Source organism: Zingiber officinale, chromosome 3A, assembly GCF_018446385.1.
Source record: "Zingiber officinale cultivar Zhangliang chromosome 3A, Zo_v1.1, whole genome shotgun sequence".
In the NCBI taxonomy this organism is placed as follows: domain Eukaryota; kingdom Viridiplantae; phylum Streptophyta; class Magnoliopsida; order Zingiberales; family Zingiberaceae; genus Zingiber; species Zingiber officinale.
Genome location: NC_055990.1, coordinates 164,285,603 through 164,297,218, shown reverse-complemented (window position 1 = coordinate 164,297,218; position 11,616 = coordinate 164,285,603). Strand labels below are relative to the sequence as shown.

Here is an 11,616-nt window from a genome sequence, read left to right as displayed (position 1 = left end):
AAGGTATAAAACCTAGGTCCTAAACATGGTGAAGCATGGTATATCACTACCCCTATAAGCATGTATAAGCAGGTAAGGAATACATGAGATGCAAAAAAGCAATCAACCAAGCATGTAATAGGTATCGGGTAGTGATTAACCGAAACAAATAAGAGAACATAATTATTGCTACTTGTTAAATTCACTACTATGCATATCAAAGACATAAAGTCAAAAGTACCCGCCTCTAATCGAAAAGTCCAATCTGGTCCGAATACGACGTCGAGATACTCGTCTCGCGTCAAAGTCCTGTGCCAAACAAATAAATCTTTTTATTTAGCTACACTCCTATAAATAGCTAAATAAAAATTTCCTACACTAGATTAGGGCAAAACCCTAATCAAAATCACATAAACCTAACCTAGAATCCAACTCATACCAAATACAAAACATAACCTAAATTAACATTCTTTGCTGACCTATCAACCAATCATCTACAAGATGATCAATTCTTTACCTCTTACCTCAATTCACAACTGTAGTTGTTGCTGGATCTAAGGTAAACAACCACTGGATTAAATTGTTGGGACCAGGAAAACCCTACAGCATGTCACACTTCACCTCCCGATCAAAATTACAACCTTGATTGTTAATCCATAGCATAAAACTTCACCTCACGGCTGGGATCACTGCTAGAATCAAACTGATCAAGAAAAAGATCAAGCAGTGGAGATCACGGATCATACACAACCCAACTCACCTTATTTTCTCGGATTTAGGGCACAATGCAATAACAGGGAGTCGACAGCACTCGGGCAGAGAAGTTGTCGACTTGATCGGCACTGCTCGGGGCTGTGGCCGGCGGCGGTTTCGGGACTAGGGCACAGTGAGGTCCTTCGGTGATGGTCGGCTCTAGCAGCACAGAGGGCAGAAGCGAGAGCGTTGGTGGTGGCAAATCGCCGTCACCGAGGCACGGGTCTCGGATAGCACTAGCAAAGATCGCCGCAAAGCGCTCACCGGCGTCAACAAGGTAGGCTAGGGCACAAGCACAGAGTAGGGAACCGGCGATGGAGTGAGCGTCGCTGGCGCTTGGGGAAAAGGAGGAGCGACACTCGGCGGGAGGCTAGGGCAGAGGATCGGGAGAAAAGAGGAATAAAAGGAGAACCGCTCGTGCGGCGCCGGTTAGGGCACGGGGAGGGAGTCGGGCGCGCGTGGGTTCGGCTAGGAAGAGAAAACGGAGGAAAGAAGAAAAAGAAATAAAGAAAAGAAATAAAAGAAAAATAAAGGAAAAAGTAAACTTTTCCTCACTTAAATGGGTAGCCTAAACAGGCTTTCCCGGGCCCCATTTTTATCCCCGTTAACTCGTCCGTACGAGATATGAAAAATTCCCAAAAAATTCCCAAAAATTTCAGAAAATTCCCTTATTAATATTCGCCTATTTTCGGTATTTTATAATGAGTTACTGATAACTCACTTAATTAACATCTAGCTTCAAGAGTAGTACCACTCAACTTCATTATTATGTCGGACTAAGTCCATCTGCAGGGTTTACATGATAATTCTTATGAGCTCCTTAAGGGGACACCATCAACCTAGATAACTAGGACACAATTTCCTTCTATAATCAACAACACACCATATAAATAATATTATTTCCCAACTTATAGGCCTATTGATTTAACGAATAAATCTCACCCATTGATAAATTAAATAAATAAATACTCAGTATATGTACTTGTTATTATATCGGGATTAAGAGTACGCACATCCATAAGAACATAGATTCTGTTCTTTTATACAGTCAGTATAAAAAGAAACAACCTCAAATAATCCTGCTCAATATACACATAGTGTACTAGTGTAATTTTATAGTCAAGATAAACTAATACCAAATTAACTACGACCATTCCAATGGTTTGTCCCAATCCATCTTGGTTGTGAGCTACTATTTATAATTTATAAGGAACTGATAACATGATTTTCTGTGTGACATCACACACCATGTTATCTACAATGTAAATTAAATGGACAACTGCATTTAACTAAATGCAGATATTTGATCAATGTGATTCTTATTACAAAATAATTGTTCATACAAAAAGCTAGGCTTTTAGTATACATCCTAATAGGTAGTGTCCCAGAGCCTAGGGATAGAGGCCAACGACTGTGAGGAGCTAGCCATTACGAAAACTGGCGGAAAAAGAGGATTGGAAGGAAGAAATGCAGATCGAGCGAGGAAAGGCGGCCACCAGAAGATCACCGAAACAGCGGAAAGCAGAATGCTCGAAAGAAAAGGTGACGGGGAAGATAGCTTATTGGGAAAAAGAGGAGTCGTCGGAAAAGGGGGACGGAGGATCATCGGAGAGCAAAGCGCGCAGAAGCACAGAAGTCGAAAACATAGCAACGAAAGCGTGGAGAAGGCGGTGATGTAGTGGGCTCATATACCCAGGCTCAACCGATCGGAGCCGTCCAATCTAGGTCACGAAAACCTAGGACGAGATCTCGCCGTTGAATTCAAACTGCCAAGTGTCGCAATCAATGCTTGTCGAGTGAGACGTGTGGCGGCGTGTGGCGGCGATGGGCGTGACACGTGGCATGCTACCACGGGGCAGCAGTTAATGCAGGCGTGGGAACCTGTTTTGCCTTAATGAGAGGGGATTTGCATGATTCCCAAGAAATTGGGGTGACATCAATATAGCCCAGGCTCGCCCGAGACAGCTCGAGGAAAAAGTTCAACAAGTGCAAACCTTTGTCCGTCCGATCATATCGAGGGAGTGTGTTTGTGACTGAGCGACAAGCTTCAAAAGGTCGATCGACGATGATCGAGCCTATCCTGATCGGAGTCCATACAGTGACGAAGGCCGATCGGGAGGGAGTCTGCTCACACAATGATCAAGTCAGTCAGACTATAGCCTCCTTTGACTAGACTTGAAGGGGAGACTTGTGATGCGGTGATGATGAGGGGCCCCACCTCGCTACCACGGTGGAGGTAAAAGTCAGGATGGTCAACGGATGGTCGATCTTGGCTGGTCGGACGAGGCATATTCCGAACATGGGTTACGCACCGACCCACCGTCTCTAACATGGAGTAATTAAATTGATGCTCAAAGGACACGCAGAAGCTGAGTCGAGCGGCTCCTCCGCTTGGCCTAGCAGCAGACTCGACATCAGATGAGCATGCGGATAGTAAATTGCCCACTGAGCGGCTAGCCCGCTCGGTCCAACAACGGACGACACTTGGACATAGGACTTTCAGCCGAGCGGATATCTCGCTCGGTGTGGCAGTAGACGAAAGGATATCAGACTCCCGGTCGAACGATCATTCCGCTCGGCCAAGGAACAGACATAGCGGGATATCCTTCAACATCCTTTTGGGAGCTAGTGCGGCTGACAGGCACTTCAGAGATATGCTCGACCCGTTAAAGTACTGTGTCAGGGACACTTTACTGACATGTCTCTTCATGTAAGTTTGAGATAGCGTGCCCGCTCTAGAAAGTGTGCACACACGCTACAGGAGTCCTATATAAAGGGGAGTCTAGGTATCGGCGAGGGTATACTTTTCTCGTGATTTCTACTGTTGCTCTATAGTTCTCTTTACTTCTTCTTGCTTCGCTGGAGACTGACTTGAGCGTCAGAGGGCCATCGTCGGGGACCCCCTTCCTGGGTCGACACTGACGCTGCTTGTGTTGCCGGTGAGAGCGAAATCCATCGGAGATCAGCAAGAGTGCCACATCCCAATATCTGTCTCCTTGACTTTCGGACAGGATCGGAAATCATATTACAATTAAAGTGAGATAATTTAATGTTGCTTATGTATTGACGACATTGTAGTTATTATAATTTAATTATAATAGCATTTTAATTTACAAGTTGAGGATTGGATAAAATTATGTGGCGAGGAGCATATCAATTCTCAACGGGAGTAGGTGAGGTGACTGGTGACTCTTTCTTTCTTTTCTTCTCTTGAGTTGAGTTTAGACCGAATCAATCCATCCGCCGAAGTAAACGCCGGTGGGTGGTTGGTTTTGGGTTGGTGAGCGATTGAGACCCGAAGCGAAATTTTCCGATTCGTGCGTTGTGTGTATAAAATAAAGGAGGGTCGTGGCCAAGCGACGACGAGATCCGGGGAGGAGAGTGGAGGAGGAGCGACGATGAAGGTGGTTGACAAGGTGCGTTCGGCGGCGGAGGGAAATGGCCGGACGGTGTTCTCCTTCGAGTTCTTCCCTCCGAAGACGGAGGAAGGCGTGGAGAACCTCTTCGAGCGATTGGATCGCATGGTCGCCCACAACCCCTCTTTCTGCGACATCACCTGGGGCGCCGGCGGTTCCACCGCCGATGTCACCCTAGACATCGCCAATAGGATGCAGAACATGGTACTCCATTGCCCTCTCCTCTTTCCTTGCCGTGTCGGTGGATCTTCTTGATTGGATCCTCGTGGATCTAGTTCCTTTGTAGCTTAATATCGAGGTCATTTCGTTAGTAGCTCTTTTATCTCGCACATGGTCTAATTTTATCGTCACATTACATCTACTTTTCCCTTTTTGAACCGTGATGGCTTGCCGTCCTGGATTTTGAATTTCCCGTTTTAATTATTAACTTCGTGGGATTTCATATTTCTCGTGGTGAATTTATTCTAAGGAAGAACATTTTCGTGAATTTACTTATACAAAATTTATGGCCCAATAGTTCCAAATTCATAAGCTCGAAGGCATATTTTGAGACCACAATTCTGCTTGCTGCTCGTCAGTTCCTGACTTCCTTTTGCAGGCCTGCGTGGAAACTATGATGCACTTAACATGCACGAATATGCCTGTGGAGAAGATCAACCATGCTCTGAATACCATCAAGGCCAATGGCATTCAAAATGTCCTGGCACTCAGGGGGGATCCTCCTCATGGTCAAGATAAGTTTGTTCAAGTGGCTGGTGGATTTGCATGCGCCCTTGATCTGGTATACTTCTTTCGTACATTTTAAAGTCTTTTGGCTTCATTTATGGGGATTTTAATAGCCTCGTGAGTGGCCTTTGTTGAGAATCCTCTTTATCTTTTATCTTCACTGATTGAACACTGAACATCAAGATATACTAATTTTGTAAATTGTCCTTTTGAAATATACATAACTAAATATGTGGGCTATGGTCTCCATGACCAATGAAAGTAATAGTCTTGTTTCTTTAGCGATTGAGTATTTGTACTTGAAAGTTTATCTTATTTTAGACATTTTTTTATTGTGTTAATGGATGTATTTTGCAATTGGCTTGCAGGTGCAGCATATTCGAGCTAAGTATGGAGATTATTTTGGTATCACTGTTGCTGGGTATCCAGGTCAATTTAGAACAATCTCAATCCAAATGCTATTTGGTTATTCATATTGACCATGAATGTTATTCCTAAATACATTTTCCATTTTAGAGGCTCATCCTGATATGATACAAGGAGATGAAGGTGCTCCATTGGAAGCCTATAACAGTGATCTTGCTTATTTGAAGAGAAAGGTTCCTCGTCATTCTTATCTAGAACATGATTAATTCTACAACTTGATTGTGACTAATTAAGTATTGCCACGACAAGAGTTTTTGATATGTTTTTTAGTTTTGCATCAATATATGTGCTCAATCTTGAGGGATTTTCTATGGTGATCTATATTCTTCCATTTAATTGATAGATTAGTCATTCATGTAATACTCCAACGATATTTATTATAAGATTTTCAACACACAATCTTTCACCATTGCATGGGATGACTCATTAAAATAATATTATGTTCGACCTATTTTCCTTAAATGTCGTCTAGATAGAATAACATTTTCCACAAGAGATATTGATGCATATATCATTAAAAATATATATACAAATTGGACTGTCAAAATGGAAAAGAACTTCTAGGATCTTATAGAATTGTGGTGTCTTTTTTAGGCTATACTTAAGAGTTAGTGATTATGGGTTAAAAATGTCAAGAAGTTAGGAAAGAAACACGTACAAGAAAGTGTAGCAAATGCTAATTCCAATGGGCGGGGTTAGTACTAGTAGAAAAGATTAACAAATACCACGATCATAATTAAGTATAGTTCCAAACTGCCAGTGATGAGAAAATTAGTTAAAATGGTATCCAACATGGTCAAAAATAACCAAAAATTATATTTGGTCAAGTTGTATCAATTAGACATGAAGGTATGAGAGGCAAAGGGACAAAAACAAAAACTTTATTTAACGAGATATTTGGATGTGATTAGCAATACAACCTTAAATAGAGATCACTATTGTGGTAATCACCAAATGTAGCCAATCCCCAAAACCTGACTCATGACGCTTTGTAATGGTTGTAATCAATTGGATAACTCAATCCATCACTAGAAAAATATTTTAAAAGTTGCATATCAGTGTGCTTTTTCTAGTATATCACAATTTATCATGGAAGAAATTGTCTACACCCCTAACAATTCCAGCAAATTCATCTTTGTTATTTATTTTCAATTTGCTTACTATATGACTTATTTCTGTTATCAATGGTGGATTTTATGATGCGCCAGTTTTAAAATGCTTGTTTGTGTGAAAGAAAATATTGTCACTGGATTAGACTCCATATGTTGACCATTGGTTAAACTAAAGTATGTTACTAGTATCCTTTCTCTAATTTACATTTCCTCTCATTGTTACACAGGTGGATGCTGGTGCAGACCTTGTTATCACTCAGCTATTTTATGATACAGATACATTTCTGAAGTTTGTTGATGACTGTCGTCAAATTGGGATAACCTGTCCAATTGTACCTGGTATCATGCCAATCAACAACTATAAGGGCTTCTTACGAATGACTGGGTTTTGCAAAACTAAAGTGAGTTTGCTGGTTATTTAACTCTCTTGTGATTACTCTTTGTGACTGAATTTTGGAAATATAATATATATACACAATTATATCTGTCATAATGTTATGCTTTTTTAGAGCGTGCAATTTTTATGATTTGTACTCAATGATCTGAGAAAGTTATATTATGTAGATACCCCCTGAGATTACAGCTGCATTGGATCCTATTAAAGACAATGAAGAAGCTGTCAGGGCATATGGTATCCATTTAGGGACCGAAATGTGCAAGAAGATTTTAGATCATGGAATCAAAACATTGCATCTCTACACTCTAAACATGGAGAAGTCTGCTTTGGCCATATTGATGGTTGTCATTTTCTTTAAAACCATGTTTGTTGATGTTTCATTTGATGTTTGACTAATAATGCATATATTCAGAATCTTGGTTTAATAGAAGAGTCTAAGATTTCAAGATCGTTACCTTGGAGACGTCCAACAAATATTTTCCGATCCAAGGAAGATGTTAGGCCTATTTTCTGGTATGTTTTTGTCATGATACTTGCAAATTAAAAATTTTGTAGTATGTTCCTTAGATTATCAGATCCTAAACTTTGATAAACTAAACAGGGCCAACCGTCCAAAAAGTTACATTTCAAGGACTGTTGGATGGGATCAATATCCACATGGGAGATGGGGTGATTCTAAAAACCCATCATATGGAGCTTTAACTGATTATCAGGTGATTGCATTGTCTTATGTTCCTATCTCTAGCTTCCTAAGTGACATTCTCGTGTTTTCAACTAAGGTTTTTATTCTTATTGATGTTGTGACAATGTTGTTTGATTTATTAACATACAAGATGCAAATAACACTGACATTCTGATAATGAATGGATATTTGTTAATCAGATAATTCTTATACAATATAATATTTCTAATTTCCTATTTTCCTATTTCCAGTTTTATGTAATATGGTAACCATCTCCACTGTCTCTTTTCCCCTTTTCTTTACCTTTCTTGGTTCCAATATGGGATAACACCCAGTTTTTCTATCCAACTAAACCAATTTTCGACCATTCAGTGTTCAACCGGTTGAGATGTCCAGTCTGCTCCGGAATTTAAAAACATTGTTTCTGAGCCTTTTCCAAGTTTCTATATTCACTAATCATGAACTACCATCGTCCTATTGTTCCATTTCTGACAAAAAAAATTAATTCAGTTGCCTTGGTTTCTGATTAACATAATCTGAAAATTGGTTGTTAACATGATTTTGGATTCCTGTTAGGCTTCTTTTATTTCTCAACCTTGGAATATTGTTCCCCATTTTGCTGTTTATCATAAAACATATTTGTTCCAATTAGCCATCTATCTTTAAAGGGCACAACATTCATTTGCCACTTCCAACTAAATTTATCTTTCTTAAATTAACATATATAATTATTACTAAAGTTGCTGGAATCATGAAATTTATGTTTTCTTCATGGCCATCTATTTGCATTTTAATTATCTCCTGTTGGTGATAATAAATTGCAAAGAGAATTGATGAGTTGCTAATAACTTACTTAAAACACCCTTTTGCTAAGCTTTGATATTTGCCAAATTAAATGGTTTAATGTGGTCCCTCCTTAATGTATGATTAGGAAAATGTTTAATGATTCTATCAAAATATTTCTTCTACTAAACCAATTTTATAATATTAACATACTGTGATTCCATCAATAGTTTATGCGTCCACGTGCACGAGGCAAGAAACTTCATGAGGAATGGGCAACACCATTGAAATCTGTGGATGATGTCAATGAGGTGGTTTTCTGTTTCTTTAGTATGCAATAGATGAATATTGGAAAGAGTAAGCTTCCTCGAACTGATTTGATAAATGTAGTAACATTTTATGATTCACATGCCAGAGATTTATGAAATTCTGTCAAGGCAAAATTAGAAGCAGCCCGTGGTCAGAATTAGATGGGCTTCAACCAGAGACAAAGATAATTGACGAGCAACTATCACAGGTTAACTTGAGAGGCTTTCTTACCATAAACAGCCAGCCTGCTATCAATGGAGAGAAATCTGATTCTCCTGCAGTTGGTGAGTTAAAGGATGTCATTTTTCTGTTCATGTTAAATGTGATTGGGTGACTAATTGATTGCTGATCCCTAAAGCTTAAGTTGTGATGAATGAGTTCAATATATTCTTTTATGTTTAGATACATTTCTTATCTGCATTTTACAAGAGACTCATTCCCAACCCAGTTGATCAATTTGCGTAACTAATTAATTTCATGTCTGAGGAATTTGCACACTTGTCTCGTCAGTTTTAATTGCTCAACTTGCTGTTGTTTTATTCCGTAGGATGGGGTGGACCCGGAGGATATGTTTACCAGAAAGCCTACCTAGAATTCTTTTGTTCCAAAGACAAATTAATCGCCATCACTGAGAAGTGCAAGGCCTTGCCATCCATCACCTACGTCGCTGTGAGCAAAGAAGGCGAGTGTATCTCCAATTGCACTCTAAATGCAGTCAATGCTGTCACTTGGGGGGTTTTCCCTGGAAAAGAGATTATCCAGCCAACTGTAGTCGATCCTGCTAGCTTCATGATTTGGAAGGATGAAGCTTTTGAGATTTGGACGAGAGGATGGGCCTGTTTGTTCCCTGAGGATGATCCATCGAGGGAGGTACTAACTCAGGTAACCTCGTGACCTTGGTGGATTGAAGTTTTCTTTTTCTTAATCCATTTTTCTGATAGTGTCAAATAAATTATAGTTAATTAGGATATTATTTAGTCTGGACAACTATAAAAATTTAAAATAATTGAGTACAAATACGTCTCAAGTTAATTATGATTTTCTTTGTCGATTACTTTGAATCTAGCAACAATTTTTTAGAAGAGGCAATATTCTGTTTTTTTTTTCCTTAACATAAAGAATGTATCCATGCATTATATTGTGCCATTATGATCAGTTTACCCTAGGATGTGTAGTGAATCTCTTCTATAACATTATTACGAAATTATAAGCTTTTTCTTAACTTTTAGGTATTTGTTAATTATGCCACAATAGGGCTTTCTTTGATATCATGTTCAATTTCTTTGCATCATATTTATCATCTGAATTTGCAGGTGCAAAAAAGTTACTTCTTGGTCAGCCTCGTCGATAATGATTACGTTCATGGCGACCTCTTTGCTGCTTTCAAGGACCTATGAAATGATTCAGTTCTTCGCTTTTTTACTTATAATATTTCATCAGAGATGAAGTTGCAGAATTCTCCGATGCATTGCGGTGTTTTTAAAGAATTCATCCCTTGTACTAGTCTGCCTCATTGATGCTGCTCTATTTTTCTGTATGGCAACTCCTGCAATTTGATATTTTTTTCATCAACTTGAAACATGCCCATTTAACTGAAAATTCCTATATGTTGCTGAACGACCTTCTGAAAACGATACATTCTAATTAGAATTAGCGACATGTCTATTCCATGTTCTTAACACCGGCTATTGGCGGCCTAATGCATCTAAAATAATGAAAAAGCAAAACAGAGTCCCTCTGGGGGAGCAAATTTGACTAAAATTGATAGATTTAAAAATAATAATAATAAGCTCTAGTGTTGCACTAAGCTATTTGCCAAAGTAGATTTCCTCTGGCTATTTTCCTCTCCAGATTAATTGATATGGTTGTCCCTCCCAAGCATTGGGGATTCATTTTCCTTCAGGGAATCAGCTCTTTTCAGTAAGATTATATGAGTGGAACAAGAAGCATGAATCTTAGCACCAGCAATTGAAGACCTAAACCAACCTTAAACTTGTGATCCATATGGCCAATCTAAAAATAGTAAGAAAAACTACAATCACCCATCAGCAATGACGATTAATGTATTTTATTTGAAAGTACAGTTGGAGAAGAGGATCCAAACAAACGGTCCAATGAAGGGTATCCGACAATCCACTGCAATATCTGTAAACAAATGCAAGTATACAATAAAATACAGGGGTTCACTCATGGCCTATTACTAGGAAACCACCTTCCCCAGGCAAAGTGATGAAAGACATCCCAAATATGGAAATTTCTTCATCAGATAAAAGAGAGAGAGAGAGAGAAGGCAGGCAGGCATCAGGTAGACTTCCCTTTCTTTAATACGTTCCCTACGTTCAACAGCTAGTTACATGCAGTTAGGTGAAGGGCAAGGGACCACCCTACCCTTTGCAAACGCCCTCCGTTACTGCCAAACACAACACTGCCCTTCATTGCTTACTTGCACTTCAATCTCACTGCCAAGTCTTCCTGGTCTCGAGGAACTTTTCTTATATGTGCAAGATGACAAACAGACATAGAAAAACTAAAACTAATTAAAAAAAAAACCTAAAGAAAGGCAATGAATGAATGAATGAGAGAGAGAGAGTGTCCAATATGATACATCACATAAATGCTCATCCAACTATAAGGAGCAATTAAGCCATTAAACATCAAATTACCCAATTATAAAAGAACCACTTGGTGCATGCTTCACTAATGACAAATCATTTAAATGATAATGGATCTGCGTCACAGTGTATTTTAATGACTGCTGATGCACGAGCATGTAAAGTTAATAATTTAAACTTTTTTTTTTGTCATTTTTCTTTTTTTTTTCAGATCTGGAGTTCACTACATGCGGTAGTGGAGTCGGTTTAATAATTCCTCAGGTGCAGGTTTTACTTGTTTCCAGGAAACTTTGCGGTTAATTAAATCTACAAGCTCCCCATGCAAACTCACCAAGGGAAGATATGCAAGTTCCAAGGTGAGCGCGAAGGTGATTCAAATGCTAAAAATAGGGCACTTGAAGTGTAACTGCAATTAATAATG

The 11,616-nt window shown here is 39.2% G+C and overlaps 1 protein-coding gene across 1 annotated transcript; it reads left to right on the top strand.

Moving 5' to 3' along the window:
* Window positions 1–4,033: 4,033 nt before the first annotated feature.
* Window positions 4,034–10,155, top strand: LOC122053328 (probable methylenetetrahydrofolate reductase). The gene is made up of 12 exons (XM_042615342.1): window positions 4,034–4,352; window positions 4,747–4,929; window positions 5,243–5,303; window positions 5,391–5,473; window positions 6,640–6,813; window positions 6,977–7,150; window positions 7,222–7,322; window positions 7,411–7,522; window positions 8,505–8,585; window positions 8,690–8,867; window positions 9,131–9,465; window positions 9,897–10,155. The coding sequence occupies exons 1-12, from the start codon at window positions 4,131–4,133 to the stop codon at window positions 9,978–9,980; spliced, it is 1,788 nt and encodes a 595-aa protein (XP_042471276.1). The 5' UTR covers window positions 4,034–4,130; the 3' UTR covers window positions 9,981–10,155.
* The last annotated feature ends 1,461 nt before the right edge of the window (window positions 10,156–11,616 follow it).